Raw genomic sequence first — 20,150 nt, 5'->3', positions numbered from 1 at the left:
AGTGAGCCATAACTACTCCATTTACTTCCAGCATAAAGTGTTCTTTTGAAAAGTCTGATGATGGAATGTTTTTCCCCCCATTCTTACAAATATCTGTACCTGGATGCCAAACTGATTTTTATTTTCGTTAAAGTCCAGTAGTAGATTTACCACAATATATCTTGATATTATTCATTATGAATCACTCCTGCAGGTATGTAGTGTTCCTTTTCAAAATGTAGTTCTAATTTTTTTTTCAGGAAAGTTTCCTTGGATTATAGTTATTAATGCTCATCTTGTTTCATTGCTTTGATTTTTCTCTTTAGGAAATCTTATTATTTTGGATCTGTTGCTTATCTTCTATATGTGTCCCTTCGATTGAATAGTTTTATTTTTTTATTTATTTTTTTTTTTAATTTTATTTTGTCGATATACATTGTAGCTGATTAATGCTCCCCATCACCAAAACCTCCCTCCCTTCTCCCTCCCCCCTCCCCCCCAATGAATAGTTTTATTTTTAATTTTTTAAAAAATTCCTCCTTTTTCTCCTCTAAAACTCTTATGGCATTTTCTCTTGGGATTATTGACTCATGTGTTCCTACAAGTTTAACATTAATTTCTGATTCTTTCATTCCTGCTTTCCAGGACCTCATTTTAGAGTTTTTCTAAAATTGATTTATGTTATTCCTTTCTATTTACCATCATTTAAAGCACTTATTTTAGTTTCTTTTGAAATGTTAGGTTATGCTTTTCTTCTGTCTTATGAGCACAAATTTTTGTTATGTTTGCACTGTTTGCAGATATCAATCTACTCATTATCATTAGTCTTACAACATTCATTTTCCTACTATTATTTTTCTTTTTTTCTTTTCTTTCCTTTTTTTTTTTTTTATGAAACCAGTTTTTCTGATCTTTTAAGGGGGAGGATTTGATCAGAAGATGATTTCTAACTTCACAAGTCTAGAACTCCCTTTTCTGTACTTTTTTGAGGTGTTAAAAAAACATGTCCTTCTATTTTTTTGAGATGTCCTGGTTCTGTTTACCTCTCCCAGTTTTATCTGGACCTTTCATTTCCTTTGCACCTATTGTCTCTAACCCTTCAATTTAGGCTTTGTTCCCTGAAGTTTCTCCTGAGAAGGAGCAACAGCTACTGAGTTTCAAGAATTCACAGGTTGCAGAGTGTTCAGACTCTTCAGTCATTAGAGAGGAGACTTTTCACTCACCTGAAAAACCCCTCTCTCAGTTTTAGCTACTATCAAATTGGCATGGAACACTTTCTCATGAGTATTTATTGGAAATTTGGGTGTTATCCTGGCCTCATTTCCATCATTCACCTCATTGCTTCCTTCTGCAAAGATTGTAGTATCATGTGGGTCATGAAATCGTCAGCTCATAATTTGGGATTTGTGAGAATTCCTTGCTGCTTAACTTTGCTGTCAAAGTTGTCCATCAGTTTTTGGTTTTGCTATCCTAGTTGTTTTGTCTCCTTTAATGAGGGAATTCAAAGAGATTCAAACACTATGTCACTGTTGCCACCATTTTTACAAAATTCCAGAATAGACTTATTTTGGGTACTATATGAAAAGAAGCCTGTCCTACTTTTGACATGTTCTATTTAACATTCAAAGTGGTTTGGTAATTTCTGGACATGTAAAATTACTTGTCCCTTTGGATGTGGCAGGTACTAAAAAGATATAATATGGGAACTCAAGTCAAGTCTGGTGAGGCTGGCTTGACATGGAATCTGGGAGAATAGCAATAAAGAAGAGTCATTGGTATAGGAAACCTGTCAGAATGAAAAAGAAGAAACAACCACCACAGCCACAATAGTAATAATTATTAGCAATTTTTTAATTGCATGTGCTGCCTTGGGTTGAATGTGCCCCCAAAATGCAATCCCCACTATAACTGTTGAGGGTGGAAAATCCTATTACGCTAATTTAAAGGTGGGGCCTTGAAAAGGTGATAAGACTGTAGGACCATGCACTAGTGAATGGATTAATAATGGTGGTCAGGGTGTGGTCCTAAGGGCTTTAAAAGGAGAGTGAATGAGGAGGTTAGTGTAACTCTCTGTGCTCCGCCATTTTTGCAATGTGATACCCCGCTGTCTCTGTCGCCACCACCAAGGCCTTCACCAAATGTGTTCCCTGGACTTTATACTTACCATCCCCAGAAACTGTAAGAAATAAATTTTATTATTTTATAAATTACTCAGTTCCAGATATTTTGTTACAAGCAACAGAAATGGATTAACACATGTGCCAGCCTATTACTCTCATTTTACAAATGGTAATGTTAAGATACAGAGAGGTTAAGTAATTCGCTCAAATAAGAAATGTAAAATTGTTATAATGAGTCTGGGGATTGCCAGTCCTGACTTTCAGACAAGCAGGCAGTATTTGTTTAAAAGGAGGCCTGGAAAACGCAAGCAGGGATTGAGTTCTAGTTGTACAGAGATAACCAGATGTCATCCAGACGATGGTGAAGACGCATGGAGCAGGATACATAAAAGTAGACCAATATCAGACCTGGGGGGACCAGGTCAAAAAGATCAGAAACAAAATGTTCTTTGTGCTGAGTGCCAGCCTGCTGGACTGAGGTCATGCAAATGATTCTTGGCTGTGACCAGGGCGACCTGAGATATAAGCAGGGTGGGGGGCAGAGTGGCAGGGGACAGGGGCATCAATTGCTTAAAAAATAGGAGAATTGGTTAGAGTGTGGTATTATAACACCTAGGTCAGAGTTTCAGATCCCTGTACCAGCCAGCCACAGACAAACAGAAAATTAAAAAGGGAAACCCAGGATAGAAACAACATCTGAAAGTTTTTTTCACTAAGCCTGTGATACTCAGGTGAAAACCTTGTCATGCACATCTAGAAAGCAGGTTGGTGCACATCAGTTTCTTCTTAAGTCAGCAAGCCTAACGCTGTGGGAATCTGCTATGTTGTCTTCAAAATATAAAAATGATCACTAATGTTTTCTAACAGTCTTCAACAAGTAAATTTTTATGCACATCACAAGATATTGGCATACAGAAAATTTCAAACTATGCATCTCAGCTTTTGAGATGCAAAGGATATTCAATTTTAGGATGATTTTGCATGATTTTAAAATCAGAACTTTTCTGAGAATACCTTGGTACCTCAGTCAAATATATGTCCAAAAAATGTTATTTGAACAAACAAGCGAAATTTCATAAAAGACCCTGATCTTGTCGCTGATACCATACTACCTGACAGCACCAGTTGCTTGGTCATGCCATTAATCCTTAGTAAAATGTAAGCAACAAACTACTGAAGAATTTTAACCATTAGAAGTTCCTTACAGAGTGTTCTATGACCCTGTGTCAAAATAAGTAAAGCACACTAGTAGTTTTGAGATCTGGAAAATTCTTTTTACTCATTCTTTATGTTATGGGGGCTCTCTAAATGTATGGCATAAGGCCAAGATACTTGTAACTTAAAGTGGTTGCTTTGAGATTGCTTTGTTTACACATAATCTTTTATTGCTTGAAAACAATTCTTACCGATATAAACTTGAGAATATTTTTGCCATTGTATTTTGACGTTTAAAATCAGCAAGGCTTTTCTAAATGTTTCTGCTCATCAGCAGCATCACTGGTAATGTTCCTACCACTTACATAATTTGTTCATTAGCTTTTGCTCCCTCTGCTGGGTTGTAAAAGCAAGCAGCAAGGGGAACTCCAACCTTAAATGAGAAGTATATATGAGTGCACCTCACCTCCTCCCTTACTATCAATATTTGCATTTCAAAAACTGATATTTAAAATCCATTCTAAAGATAAGGCAGTTTAAACTTAAACGAGTGGGGTTTTTTTACTTTAATTACTCTAATACATGTTTATCCTTTAATTGCATATTATGTTACTTATAATTATTTTGCATATGTCAAACTCATTTGGGTTTTTTTTTTTTTACATTGTATAGAAGGAAATAGGCATATTTGCAGTGAATTCCAGAGTTTATTGTTAATATTTCCATAATATTATTGCTGTGATGGATATGCGTTTAAGTATATTCCCTGTTTACCAAATTGTGGATAAATCAGAAGGATGAGTGCAAAATCTATATATTTAACAAATCCAAGCTGGCTTTCCTTTATACACACCTGGGTTTAGCATGTCCTTGATTAATGATTATGAGATGAAAAATTCTTGTTATGTGATACCTTAACCTCCTTCTGATAAAAAGGAAAGAACATAGAAAAATAAACAATTTTGTTTATTTTGGTGAATAACAACAATAACAGCAGCAATAACAAAAATCCTGGGAGAATTCAGTACATGTCAGACTGGCATATGGTTTGTTTTAATTGTTTGTGTCAATACATATTAAAGTAATAAAATTAGAATGCATTCTAATCTAATTAACAGCATTAGAAAGAAAAAAATACGTTTTTAGGTAATAAAATAGCTCGTTTTGTTTACTTCTGGGTTACGAAGCCCAACATTCTTTAAGGTTAACATTTGGTGAATAATGACTGACATATTCTGCCTGTAGATATGCATGTTCAGTTATTCTGGGATGAAAATTAGCTAATGGGCCTCCACGAGAATTGGAAATAAAATCATGGACAGAAAGAATGCCCACATTTGTGTATGTCACTTAAAATGAAGCTTTCTTACAGGTTATTCTACAAGAGGGTAAAGAAGACTGTGGATCTATGAATAGATCTCCTGATTACCAACAGGGAGGGTAAACCTTAAAGCATTTTAGCTTCTGTATTTTGCAGTAACTGATTTTACCCTTAATCCCTGAAGCCTAGTAGCTTCATGGATGTCTTTTTTTAGTTACTTAAATTTGCTCTTCAACAGTATTTCACGAATACAACACCAACATGTGCAAGGAACTTTACTAGTTGCTATTGTTTGGAGATACAAGAGGGGAAAAATGTGCTGAGGTCAAGTGTACAATACAAAATGCACAGACTAATGTCAAAACATCTTCAGAGCTACATGTAAATGCAGATTTTAAGCACCAAAAGTTAGTCACTTGGCTCCAGAAATCCTCTTCTTCCTTTTGCCCTCTGTTACTCCTGTGTTCTATACATCTCACAATATCTTTTTTCCAGATTGCTAGGCTGTCATAGCCCCCAAACTGGGGGCAAGGTATTACCATTTTAGAATGCCATTTTCCAATCTTATACTTGAATTGGTCTTTATATTTACAAGATCAGGACCTGGCATTTTAAATCTACATAAGCTAAAGGACTAGTTAAGAGAGAAATTAATGTTGCAAAGACTCAACTTTCTTGTTCCATTATGATCTGCTTACTGAGTCTAAAAGGCACATGCTTCACTAAGATACTTAAAGGCTTTAGTTCAAGGCAATTGCACAGCTTTTAACTTCCCATTGGAAACTGCATGTAATTCATGTGCTGGGTAAAGCAATATTTCAATTACCTGAATAAGATGCAAGCATATCAGACATTAAATTCAGATATCTAACATCAATAATGTTACTGATGATTATTTTGCTTGATAGTATATGATAAAAGAGAAATTGAATACCATCTTTGCCTCTATATATTCCAGTATAGCAAGGAAGGTATAAAGGAAAATTGACAGGGAAATGTTTTATTCACTAATACACAGCACTATCAAATATCTAGACTTTGAAAAACACTGAAGCTTAAAAAAATATAAATTATTAAATTCTAACTATTTCATTTGAAATTAAGTGAGAAGTACATGTGAATATACTACAAAGAAATAAGTTTGTTCTTTTGATGACAAGTAGCTTGGACACCTGATACCTTTTGAGGCTCTAACTAGTCAAGAGAAAGTACCTTCATATATAAGGAAAGATAACCATTATTGGAAGAATGTATAAAGCTAATGACAGGCAATAAGAAAGAAAAAGCTTTAAGTAAATGACTATTGTCCATTAACAGTTCAATCCTAACTCATTATCAAAATGTCCATGTTAAATTATGTATACACAGCCATGCAAAAATTGAAATGGGAAGTAGTGCTTGTTAAATTTGTCCTCTGTTTCCACGGAAACAGATGCTGAATTGCATTTCTTTAAGGTTGGTTTTAAAGTGGAAAACTACAGTACAGTACTACACCAGAAAACTCAAAACTTAATATATCTTATAGATTTTTTTAAAAAAAACTATTACTGGGTTTTGAAATAGCAGTTCATAGCTTACCTTATAACCCATGTAGGGTACCTTTTACTTTTACTGAATTTTTTTAAACCTGTTTAATTATCTCTTGCCATTCTCCTACCCCACCTTACCTCCATTCCAAATAGACTAAGACACAGCTCAAGCTCTTATTTTATAGAAGCATTTTGAATAATAAAATATAATAAAACAAGCTATTTTTTCCTTCCAGTTATAAGAAAAAAACTGAGTTTTAGTGTCAGACTAGCATGTTTTTGAATCCTGACTTCAACAGGTAATTAGCTATGTCATTCAGAGGCCAGTCACATAAACTTTCTATGTGTCAGTTTCCTTATTAAATTGGAGATAATAACAAAACTCGAGTTATGGAGTTTTTGTTATTTTTAAATAATATAATTCATATAAAGCACCTAAAATAATTTTGACATAGTAAGAAATCAATAAATGGTAGCAATAGTAATTATAATAATTATAAGTACTGGTGCTGCTACTACTTCTTGCCAGGCATTGTGCTAGATGCTTTGTACCTTCAATCACCACTATGATCCTATATTATCATCTTCATTCTGTTGACAGAGGCACCAGAGAGGTTACTTAGTGCCAGTCAAGTTGGAAACTATAAGGCTAGGATTGGAACACTTCTCTGCCTGACTCCAGGGCCTGGGATTTTTCCAATACACCACACTGCCTCTCCTGGATGTGTTTCAAATACCCAGAAAGGCTCAATCCCTTTCTTTAAAAGCTTTTCGTAAAGTATTTCTATAAGTTAAAATATGGCCACCTGATCCATTAGAGAAGATGGCTAATTTGAAAGCCATAGGTTGTACAAAGAAATTTGCCCCCACTGTATTTTATTTTTACTTTTGTAGGAAGTCAATTAGGTCTCCTTGATGTAGTGCAGAAACGCCTAAAATTGAATTTTTAATTTTAAAGTTAACATCTAGTTCTGTTTCAGAGCCCTAAGTCTTTCTCAGGAGTGATCTTGGTGGCCCCAGAGAATTTCCAAACAGTTCTTTTTGCTCATATCTGTCTTGTTACAGCTCCTGGTCATAACTCCTTATAGGAAAATAAATCAATGTTTACTTATCATTTGGGTCTATTGGCAGCAGTGGGAGAAATATTTTACTACAAGACCAAAAAAACCTCCTTTCTTCTAAAGGTTATGAATGTTCAAACAAACTTTTCAATAAAGAGATAAGAGTATTAGACACTTTATCAGAGATCTTCAGTGAATTATAATAACTAATATGCAAAGAGTGCTCTAGTTTAAAAAGTACTCATAATATTTGGTATATTGAATATAAATCCCTGTGAGATTAGTGTTAACATGGAGATATTACATATTTGAAAACAATAGCCACAATACCCTTTCCTCCCAATAAAAACAAACAAAGAAAAACAAAAAAACAAAACTCTGAGGCACAGGACTATTAAATGACTAGTCTGAAGTCACACAAATAGAAAGTGGTAAAGTCAGTGTTATTACATATGAACGTTTTCACTACATCATTCAGATTAAGGTTAAATACGAGTATATGTAAACTGAAAGCTTCTATATAGAGAGATATTTACATGGCTAATGAGGAAGTGGAGATTTCGCCAATAGGGCATGGATATAGCACATAAAAACAGCCACTGAAAACAATTCAGCTAAGGCTCCATTCAGTTCCAGTACTTTTTTCTTTCATTATTTTCTAGTTAATTTTAAGTAAAGTATGTTTATGAAGTTACAGAGCAGTAAGGCAGATCCAAAAAAGTATTGAAAAGATTGAAGCATACAAGTTTCAGATTTTCTACCATTATGACCTACAAAATGACAATTTAATCCTAAGAAAAATGCTAAACTAATAATTATTTCTCAAATGCATTATATCATCATTGTTAAAATGCTTTAATCACAACCAATATTAAATTAATTTTGATTCCAAAGTCCAATCCTAATTGAGTGGGAAATTACCAATATGAAACATATAATTCACAAAGGAAGTAATTCTTATTTTGAGCCAATGAATATGTTTTATATATATGTTTGTATAGTTATGGTAAAGCCAGTTGTGTACTTCTAAATAGAATAGATATTTTGGGAAAGAATGGTACACATAAAAGGTTCTCAGAGGGTCCAAAAAGTCAATACCACTTTCATAATAATACTAAATATTAGTTGCAGTTTTCATTCTTACTTTCTAATGAATTTACAAAGAGTTTTTCAAAGGCTATTGCAACAAATTATGTCATACTGTAATAGATTCAATACCAAAGCAGATGTGAGACTCCAGCTATCTTCTATGAAGCCAGATATTAATGCAATTTACAAAAATATAACCAATGCTAGCCTTCTCACTTTTTGATTTTGTTTGGGAAAATACATTTATTTTTCAAAAATATGTTATTTATATTAGCATGTAATGGGTTATTACATTGTTTTTAATGAGTTAAATAAATAGGTTTTAAAGTTCTCAGTTTTAGTTTCTATACAGTAAATATTAATAGTTATAAGCCATATAAACAAAAGCTCTTTGAAGTTCACAATAAATTTAAAAGTGTAAGGTCCACGTTACCAAAAAGTTTTAGAACTGTTGGTAAAGTAGAAAATATTGTTTGTCCAGTTTTAAACTTTCTGCTCGCTTTTACAATTCCCTATGATGAAGACCTTATGGTCCTTGAAATATGAGAAGTAATTTTAAGCAGGTCTATCTAAAAACACTTACATCATTTTATTCATAACATGAAAAATATTGAGCTCCTTAGAAATTGCTCCATTTGCAAAATATATTTATAATTTAACCAAAATAAATAATTCATACCTCACCAAGTGAGTAATAACGTCTTGGGATCTGGGAGTCCGGATAGATGTTTTCTAGGTACCAAGAAAAGGGCTTACACTTCAGATTTTCTCTTAGAGTTTTTCTGACTGACACATCTCCATAATCCACTTTGACAACACCTGGAATTTTTCAGAGAAACACAAATCAGTTTGTGCTATTTTTGTTTTAGCACTGTTTCACTGTTTACTTTGCTATCAGCTTTTTTTCTGTATAATTATAATTCCATCAAATTCAATTGCATATGCAGCTGCTACTACACTTTTTTTTTCTACTAACATCCAATTAGTACATTAACTTGACATAAAAAGCATTTCTTCCATTGGTTATGACTTTTCAAATGCAAATATTTATCACCAAGTACTTGTACTTCTTAGATTGAATAATTAATCAACTGCATGTAAATTAGTATTTAGTATCTCATAATCAAAGCTTAACTGAGCTGTGTAATAATGTCTGTTTCTGTTTAATAAAGATATTCAATAGCTCCAATGCTTTTGTTAATGTTTATATTTTCCATATAGAGTCATTTATTCACCACCAGTAGATTTTATGAGAAATTTATATAAATATGGTCCTCACAGTGGTTTACATAGGTATTTTAAATTTTCCTTCTTCTTCTTGAACACTTATTCCATCTGGGTTTGCCATAGACCTAATTTTTTTCTATATTGATTTTTTTTCTATTTTATTTTATGAGTTGTTGCAAGCCACTTCAAGTCCTTGGAAAAATTAGTAAATAAATAAGCATAAAGAAACTAACATAAACAAATGGACAGGAATATATTCACATGTGTATATTAAAACTGCTTAATTTTATTTCATATAATAGAATATTGGAAATTTAAATAAATATTTTCATTAATCATAAAAGTATGCCTTCTAGTTGAGAAACAAAATAATAATGCTACTAAGTGCTATCTACATAAAACACATCACAGAGAGAGAGAGAAATACAGAATGTTCTCACATATGGGGAAGCTAAAAAAGTTGTTCTCACATAAGTAGAGAGTAGAATAGAGGTTACTAGAGATTGGTGAGGGGGATAGGAAGAGGGTGGTCAATGGATACAAAATTGCAGCTAGATAGGAAGAATAGATCTAGTGTTCTATAGCACTATAGGTAGACAACAGTCAATAACAAATTGCTGTATAACTTCAAGTAGCTAGTGGAGAGGAGTTTGATTGTTGCCAATACAAAGACGTGATGAATGTTAGAGGTGATGGATATGCTAATTTTTCTAATACGATCATCGCACACTGTACAAATGTACACAAATATCACATTGTACTCCGTAAATATATACAATTATCATGGGTCATTTAAGAAAAAATAAATTAAAAAGAAAAAAATTCAGAGACAGCAGTAGATTAGAGGTTACCAGAAACTAGTACAGTGGGAAGTTACTGCTTAATAGGTACAGAATTTATGTTTAGGATGATGAAAGAATTTTGGAAATAGAGATGATAGTCATGGAGCATTGTGAATGCAACTAATTCCATGAAATCTTATGTTTAAAAATGGTTAAAATGGCAAATCTTATGTGGTATATATTTTACCACAATAAAAAAAATGACATTTGACTAAAATGATTAAATAACTGTGACAAGATAGCAATTATTTATACAGTTATTTTGAAAAGATTTTAATGATTAACATATTTATTTAAGGCAAGAAGCAACCAGATATTGGTGCAGGAAAAAAAAGAAAGAAAGAAAGAAAGAAAGGCCTAGTATTTAAAATAATCTGTCCCAACCAAGCAGCAAAGCTAATCAATTATTTTGTAAAATAAGGAAAAATTGTGTGGACCATCTAAATGTCTATAACTTATGCCATTATTTCGTCGCTGTTTTCAAAACAGCAACACTCTAGAAGCCCATCATCTAGCAGCTCCACACCACTTGTCTCTTCAGAATTTTTGTTTTTTTCAAAATTAAATGTGATAGTGCAGTTAGAACTCAGTATGATGATGTTTAAGCAGCCAAACCATTTCCTTCCCCCACAAAATATTGATTATCCTAGCTGGTATTTAGACAAAAAACAAAGTCTTTGGGTTTTTTTAAACAGATAAATATTTGCTTTCAAAATAATTCTATCCAGAACTTCCAATCTGGAGTACAATCTTCAACAGAAGAGGCTTGAAACAATTTTGTATTTACAAAATAGATCACTAAAAGAATTTCTCATTCTGTTATGGGCTACGGCAATTGAAATGATCTAATACACAGTCCTCAAAATCATACAAAGAGATACCAACAGGCCAAAGGGTAAAAAAAGGACTGTACCTTCAGAAGACTTAATTTAACAGTCAATTTTACTTTTGTTTTTATTTTTGAGGTGGGTGAATTTAATTGAGTTGGCTTGGTTGATATCAGCATTCTCCCTTTTCACCATGTTAAGATTTAGTAGTCCTGGTTCCAGAATTATTTCCTAGAAGGGTTTTATGAGCAGTGTTTTGATTGGGAGGAAGATGTGAAGATTCATTTGTATATCATTTTATATTAGAGCAGATAAAACATTAATTGCCCACATTGGTTTTGGCAAATGGTGGAGAATGACAAACGTCACTGAGGGAAAAAAAAAAGCCTTCCTAGCCATGCACCCCTCAGCCTTCTCTTGGCACTGCCACTGCAACTTGGGTTTTGTCCTAGTCCTAGATAATTGAGTTAAATTATCTTTTGAAATATACAAAAATACGTGGGCTTATCTTTATATTTTGGTAAGAATATCTTTCCCCTCCATATCCACTTTTTCCTACTTAGAAGTGAGATACTGTGTAAGAGACAGCAGTGCTCACCAAACATTCCCTACACTGCTTCCCATTTCCCAGCCCCTAACTGTTCCTGGCCAATGAGCTGTGGGGGAAAGGAATGTATATCACTTCTGGTCTTAAAGACAGAAGAGCAGGTATTAGACCCTCCAGCTATCCTTTCTTCTACTACAGGAACTGAGGAAGACTTCTATCCCAGCTGGTGTAGCTGTAAGACTTTGGGAACTTTGTTATCCTGTCTGATACAGTGACCATGAAGTAGAGCCTAAATTAGATCATTCAGATCCATGGATTGAAATACCATCTCACTTGCTTCCAATACTCTTATTTCCAACTCAAACCTCTCCAAAGTAGTTTATCCATTTGTTTACCCAACAATTTTACTGGGATCTTTAATAGGCATCTCAAATTTGACAAGTCGAAAATTTGATTCTTCAACTTGCTCCGTCTCCAGGATTCTCTGTTTCAGAAACTAGCACAAATATGTACCAGTTTTCTCAGGGCAAATACATATATGTAATTCTCTTTTCTTTACACACACGTATTTAATTCATTAGCAATTTCTGTTGGCTTTATATTCACAATATAACCCCATCCCCTCTACTGTTAGCATCTTGGTCCTACTCTCTCTCATCTCTTGCCTAGACTAGCACCGCAATGGTATCTTGACTAGTCCCTCCGATATCTTATATTCCTCCATCTATCCTTTGTTCACTATTGCATGTTCCTTACACAATATATTTAAAATACCAATCAGATCATGTTACTCTCCTGCTCAAAAGCTTCCAGGGATTTTCAGCTGTGCTAAGCATAATTGAACATCTCTTAACCATCGCCAGAAGATCCTTCATGAATTGGCTCTTGGCTGTCTCTCTGAATGCCTCATTTATACTCACTTCATTGTAGCCACAATGGCTTTTTTCCCTTTGCTTTTGTTCATCCTGCCAAGCTCATTTCCAATTCAAGGCTTTGCATTTGTTTTTCTTTCTGTCTGGAATGGTATTACGCCAGAACTTTTATGAGTTGTCCTTCACTTGGTCCAAGTTCCTGCTCCAAACTTCACTTCTTCAGGTTTACAGTGACCCTCCTATCTAAATTGATCCCCCCCTCCCATCACCCTGGATCATGCTTTATCCCTTTACCCTGCTTGAATTTTCTCCTATGGCACTTACCTGATATCGTATTATGCATTACTTTGCTCATTGCCTCCCCAACAAAGCTTTGGATGAATTATTTTATCTCTTGAAACCTAAGATATCCTATCTGATAATATCTTATAGGATGTTGTGAATGCTAAATAAATAATGTCTGGAAAAGGCTTAGTGCAATGCCTGCTATGTAATAATTGTTTAATACGTATTATGTGTTGTAATGGATACCTGGTGTTTTTGCATGCCCAGCATCCATTCTGCCTTCTGGTAAAAGTCCTCAAGTTCTCTTTGTGTAACCATCCCTCCCTCATTTTTAGTTTAGGTGGTTTGGATGAAGCTGGCCTCACTCTCATCTCACCCTTACAGTTCCATCTTGGGGCACAGACTAGAGGAACATCACCAAAGAATCTCATTAAAGTGCAAATTCTGATTCAGTTGGTCTGGGGTGAGGCTCGAGAGTTTGCATTTCTAATAAGCTCTTAAGGGATGCTGCTGTTGTTCAAACCAGAGTTTGAGTAACTCTCAAGACAATTAGAGCATTCCATTTGTCAATCTTACACATAACCTGGATCATAACGATTGGCTCAACAATGGGTATGTGAACCAGCCAACCTGAAAAGTATACTCAGAATTTGCTAGGCCTATTAGAAAGTTGAAACTCTATTTTTCTCTGGAATTGTTAGCTGTAAAGGTAAGATAAGCCTGAAGCTTCTGGGGCTATCATATAGAGAAGACCTAAGACAGTGACACCAATGTAGAAGTAAGCTAAGTCAACAGATGGAAGGAGGGAGAAAGAGAGAGACAGAGAGGGAGGGAGGGAAGGAGGGAGAGAGAGAGAGTGTACAAAGGCCAAGCCAAAATTAGGGCAATGAATATTTACTGTGGTTCAACTATATACAAGGCACAGATATATACAAGGCAGTCTTTCTACGCATTTGGGGTACATCTGTGAACAAAAAGTTTCTTCTATGGAGTTTACATCCTATTGGAGAGAGACATAAACAAACAGTAATACATTAGGAGGTGATAACATGCAATGAAAAAATACACTAGGATAAGGGAGGAAGGTTGCAAATGATGGCATCTTAATAAACTGATACTTTTTCAAAGGCAATTTATAGGACTTGGAAGTTTTTAAGGCAAGTCTTTCAATGGGACCTGCAAAAGCCCTGGAAAGACTTTGATAATGAGATAAAGATTCATAATGAGTAGGGAAAAAAAGGTATTTTAATTAATTTCAGTTTGCAAGTTTGATTGATAGGTGAAGGAGAACACTTATTGGGTTGTTATATTTTATTTAATAACTTGTCCTTTATTCATCATCTTTAAATCTACTGCATGACAGTATTAAATTCAGATATTTAGAGGAATCATGTTTTAAATTTTTATATAGATATTAGATGGAAAATCATAATTATCACAGTTAAGTTCTTTCTTAGTAGACATCCAGTAAGTCTTATAGTTCTGTATCGCTTTAATCAAGGTACCTGATGAAAGAATAACCTGATTGCATGCTAAAGCTTAGAGTTTTATGCATAAGAATACATATTACAGCATAACATAAACTAGAGAAAAGGGGAATTGATTTTCCTTCAAAAGGAATGCTCAGGTAAATCAATGGTACATCTAGTTAACAAAATACAATTCCCATAGTAAAATAATTTTCTCTGTATAAGAATAGGAAAAAACGTTAATAAAATTCCAAAGTATGTTTACTATACTGTCATTATAACTAATTAAAATAAAAATATGTAAAACAACAATAAAAAAACTGAGAAAAATAAAAACAACACTTTCCTTATACTACTTAAAAAAACTGAGAAAATCACCTAAGTTTGTATTGTTTCCTTAAGCACAACAGTCAAAACTATGCAGCTAATCATAAAGCTGTTATATACAATGATGTCATATTAACAATATATTTGTATATCATAGGAGTACATCAGTATAAGCAGTTTAACATAAGAATTAGTTTTTTGTGATTATATTCTAAATTCCATATAAACAGAAAATCATCTTTATTTTATTTACTTTGAATAATTGTCATTAGGAGTTTTATGAGTAAGGACCTATGTGGAATATACTAAAAATCATATGTACTTCACAGGGCCCGGTTTTCCAAAGTCATGCAGTTTCAAATATTGACCTTGCAGAGGACTGGAAATTTTCCTCTGGCTATAAGTCTCTGGTGTAAGACAAAGATTTGTGGCACAGCAAGGTTGCTGGCTCAAGGACAGACTAGTTACTGAATGTTATGTAAAGATACTGAGAAATTGCTGTAAGATCACTTAATTGTCTACTGGAATGTGATCTGGCTTATTTCACTGAAAGTTACCAGCCTATATTGTTAAGCTGCAACCCCACCTGTGTTCTCTTCCTGTAACTTCCTGGTCTGGAAAATAAATGCAGGAAGAAAACCCCAATTCAGCGTTAATTTCCCTAGGAAAGGATGCCTCTTGCTGGAGGGTCCCAGGGAAGTTATCCACTTCAGGGCTTCTAACTGCTCAGAAGAGATGGGCTTTGAGTAATCCTTTGTGTCTCCATCACCCAGGGGAAGTGGGGTGACAAATCAATGGGGGCGAAGCAACACAAAGCAACAGACCTACTTTTTTTTCTCCTCAAAAGTAATAAGAATAATGTTAAGCCAACTAGCAATTATGGAATTCTATAATATCTAAATAGTATATCGTAAATGGTGTTGAGAAAACTGGAGATACACATAGAAAAGAATAAAATTAGACCTTATTTTATAATAAATACAAATATCAATTCAAAATGAATTAAAAACCTAAATATAAGACCAGAAACTGTAATGCTACCAGAAGAACATATAAGGGGAAAGCTCCACAACGTTGGTCCAGGGTACAATTTTTTAGATATGACCCTGAAAGCACAGACAACAAAAACAAACATAGAAAAATGGCCATCAAACTATAAAGCTTCTGCATAGCAAAGGAAAAAATTAACAAAGTGAAGAAACAACCCACAGACTGAGAGAAAATATTTGCAAATCATACATCTGAAAAGGGGTTAATATTCCGAAATATATAAGGAACTCAAACAACTTAGTAGCAAGAAAACTATCTGATTAATAAATGGGTAAAAAATCTGAAAAGATATTTCTCAAAAAAAGACATCCAAATGGCCAATAGGTGCATGAGAAATGCTCAGTATCACTAATCATTAGAAAAATGCAAATTAAAACCACAATGACATATCATGTCATACCTGTTAGAATGGTTTTTATCAAAAAGACAAAAGATAGGCATTGGAGAAGATATGAAAAAAAAGGGCACTCTTATGCACTGTTGGTGGGAATGTAAATCAGTACAGCCAATATGAAAAACAGTATGGAGGTTGCTATAAAAACTAAAAATAGAACTAACATATGACCTGGTAATTCCACTTCTGGGAATATACCCAAAGGAACTGAAATCAATATGTGGAAGAGGTATCTGCACTTCCATGTTCGTTGTGGCATTATTCTCAGTAGCCAAGATATGGAATCAACCTAAGTGTCCATCAATAAATTAATGGATAAAGAAAATGTGGTGTGTGTATATATATATATATAGAATGGAATACTACTCAGCCTTAAAGAAAAGGGGAAATCCTGTCATTTGGGACAACATGGACAAGCCTGGAGGACATTATCCTAAGTGAAATGAGCCAGGCACAGAAAGACAAATACCGAATGAGATCACAAATAGGTGAAATCTAATAAAGTTGAATTCACAGAATTATACAGTAGAATAATGGTTACCAGAGGCTGGGAAGTGGGGTGGGAAGGGAGGGAATGGAGGCTATCAAAGGATATAGAGTTTAAAATAGACAGGAGGGATAGGTTTTGAGATCTATTGCACAGCAGGATGACTATAGTCAACTCAAATGTATATTATAATTCAAAATAGCAGAGAGTAAATTTTAAGTGTCTCACCATAAAAATGATAGGTGAGTGAGGTGGTAGATATGTTAATTAACTTGATTTAATGAGTCCACATTGTGTATAGAATATATGTATAAAACATCCATTGTACCTTGATATATGAGTAAGTGTACAATTATAATTTGTCAATCAAAAACAACTTGAATACTGAATTTAAAATAAAAATAAAAAATAAATACTGTGTCAGAGGTTTAGAAGATTAGTTAGAGTTACTATTGTTTTCTTTTAAATTTAAAACTACTCATTTAATCTACCATTTTAATTTTTATCTATTCTTTATGTGCACACAAATTACCCAGGCTCATAACCTCTCATTAGGATGTCACTGGATAGAACTCCATTAACTGGCTGATGTTCCATCCAAGCTAATAATACATAGTGATTATCTGTTGAATTTATCATTTATTATTATTACTGCAATTTTATTTTAATGGAATATAAATGAGATAATACATTTTACAAAATCATATGTCTGAGGAGAGCTATGTCACACAGAAAAACTAAATATCAAGCTTCTCAATTTATTTTACTCTACCTCATATCCATAGTCAAAAATTAGAGCAGATCTGGAGGCTGAATTTTCTAGGTAGTTGCCTTAAACTTTAGTACAATTTGACAATAAAGATCTCAACTGCTTCTTCCCAGATCAATGAGAATATGGAAAATAAGAAAAGTAAAAGTTTGCAGTAGCTTTTTAAAATAAACTATAAACTGTACAATCTCTAGGAAGTTTTTCCAAGTGAGGACCTTCAAGGCAGTATTTATCATTCTTCAGAAGCCAGAGCAGCCAGAGTATGCAGTCACCTACTCCCTAACTCCCACATTTTATGGAAAATGGAAAGGAGGTATTAATCCACTGATAATACTACTGATCTACCTGTGTGCATTTTGGTTTTGGGTTTTTATCACGGGGGGAGAGAAGAGGGGACGTTTCTTCTCCCAGAAGCAAGAAGGATTTGTGTACAATTTATCTATTGATCTTTATTAATCTTCTTAAAATTATTTGAGAAGTATGTATTCATGCATACTAGTAAAACATAAATATGCAGGAAAAATAAAATAGGAATCAACTGTAATATGACTGTATTTACATTATGGTAATATTTTTTCTAGAATTCTTTCTATCTATATGTGAATATATAGATACAGCTTCTCTTGCAAAAATTGACTTATTCCATAATATGCATTTGTAAGCTGCTTTTTTCCTAAAAGAGTATATCATGAGCACTTTTCCAAGTTAATTAAACTCTTCTGCCTTTACTGCATTCTATTTTACAAATAAGTTACAATATCTTTAATAATTTCCCTATAATTAAACTTTCAAGCTGTTTCTAATGATGAACTTTATAGTCAACAAATATCTTTGCACAAATTGTTTTTATACCCTTGATTATTTCATTAGGATAATTTTTAGAAGCAAAGTATTTTGATGGATGATATACTTTTCTTAAGGTTTAAATATATATATTAAGTATATATACACACACACACACATATATACTGCTAATCTGCTCTCCAGAAAGGTTGTAAAAATTTACACACACCCCAACAGTATAAGAAGCCAATTCCAAAACATTGGCTATTTTAATTTATTCTTCAATTTACAATTTTTTGTTATGTGAAGATAAACGGTATCTCATTATTATCTAAATTTTTTTACTAGTGAAGATGATTCTTCTCATATTGGCCTATTTCTTTTATGAATTGCACATTCTTTCCCCTTTCCTAATTTTTTATTAAAGTGTTCACTTTTTTCTTTTTGATTTATAAGCACTCTTTTTGATTTATAACTGCAGGCATATTTGGCATATATGTTGTAAATAATTAAATTTTAGGAATATTTTTGCAACAAAAAACTTTTTAGTTTTCACATGGTAAATGCTAACAATCTTTTCCTTTGTGTATTCTGCCCTAGATATTATGCTTCGAAATGCCTTCACAATCCTGAGTTCTCAAAAATGTCCAGGTGTACGAGTATTCATTTCCATTTTTAAAATGTTTTTCTTCATATTCTTTTTTCATTTAACTTTTAAGTACCTAAAATTTATTTTAGTGCACCACAAACCATTTTCCCTTTTGCCTTTTTTGTTTTGTTTCTTCATACATAAAATAACATACATATTTGAAATGATTAACTTGTTTTAGTTTGCTTTCATTAAGGACATTAACCAGATCGTTAATATATCTCAAAGCCTGAACAGTCTGTAAGTTGTCTAAATTTTATTGAGAATTAACTTAGTCTAATTCATAGCTGCATTTTTAGACATTATTTTGACCTCTATGAAGACTAAATAAAGACCTGGCATTATGATATTGGCTTGCATTGACAGTCAATAGAAAAAAATAGTCATCTAAAACTCGTACCAGCATTTTGTATTATGCTGAAGACCTTAAATATCTCATTTATAATGAGATTTTTTTGTTTGTTTTTTGTTTGTTTTGTTTTGCTTTTATGAGAAATCTTAAGAACAATTTCTTTTATGGACTCAGAAATAGCAAAAGCTGTGTTTCTCTTTAGCAACTGATTTATTTTACAAACACTGCTAATTTTATAATTGATAAGGTCTTCCTCTATATTCTAACCAGTGCATCATATAAATTAGAATTTAGAACACCATTTTAACTATTTTTAGAAGAGGACATGCATTTTTCCATCCATCCATGGCGTGGTATGGCCTGGTTAGGCCCTAGAAGTATTGGAACAACTGATAAAGTATTATTTAAGGAACTCCATGTTCCAGAGTCCACAGTAAACACTTTTGTATGTACTTTCTCATTAAGTCTCTGTGTAACATCCCTATCTACTATTATTACTTAGAGTTTGTTCTAATGATGAAAGAATTGAGACTTTGACTGGTTAAATAACTTGCTCAAGTTTACTCAGAAAATAGCAGTAGAATCACTCACTTCAATCCAATATCAAAATCCATGCTCTTGCCCACTGTACTTGAGTAGAATAATAAAACTGGAGAAAGTTTTAAAAACCTACACAGAGAAATTTTTCCCTGCATGGTGGTATAAAACATGGTAGTTTTTATCCTTCAAAGGATAGGATACAGTTGGCAAATTCTTTCTGTTCTGACTTATCAATGTGATTCAACATCTTTGGCAAATTTGAATTTACACAATAAACAATCAGAAATGATATATGATACAATTGCAGTTACTCTACTGAGTTGACAATTAAACATAAGCCAGCAGATTTCATTGTGCAGCTGACTGAACAATCAAAATATTTCAATAAAGTGTATCACAAATTGTGTCCTATCCAACACTAGTTCTGCAGGATGCTAGATATAACTCAGAAGTTATATATCTAGAAAGTTATGTAT

At 33.3% G+C, this 20,150-nt stretch overlaps 1 protein-coding gene across 2 annotated transcripts in view; it reads right to left on the bottom strand.

Annotated features, from left to right (window-relative positions):
• The window catches only part of GALNT13 (polypeptide N-acetylgalactosaminyltransferase 13), a 418,871-nt gene that overhangs the window by 38,272 nt on the left and 360,449 nt on the right, over positions 1–20,150 (bottom strand). For both annotated transcript variants that reach the window (XM_063112481.1, XM_063112489.1), the window contains exon 8: positions 8,934–9,073. In XM_063112481.1, coding sequence (XP_062968551.1) covers positions 8,934–9,073 — 140 coding nt within the window. The remainder of the gene's footprint in view (positions 1–8,933; positions 9,074–20,150) is intronic.

Source organism: Cynocephalus volans, chromosome 1 (genome assembly GCF_027409185.1).
Source record: "Cynocephalus volans isolate mCynVol1 chromosome 1, mCynVol1.pri, whole genome shotgun sequence".
Taxonomy (NCBI): domain Eukaryota; kingdom Metazoa; phylum Chordata; class Mammalia; order Dermoptera; family Cynocephalidae; genus Cynocephalus; species Cynocephalus volans.
This window is presented reverse-complemented; position numbering and strand designations above follow the sequence as displayed.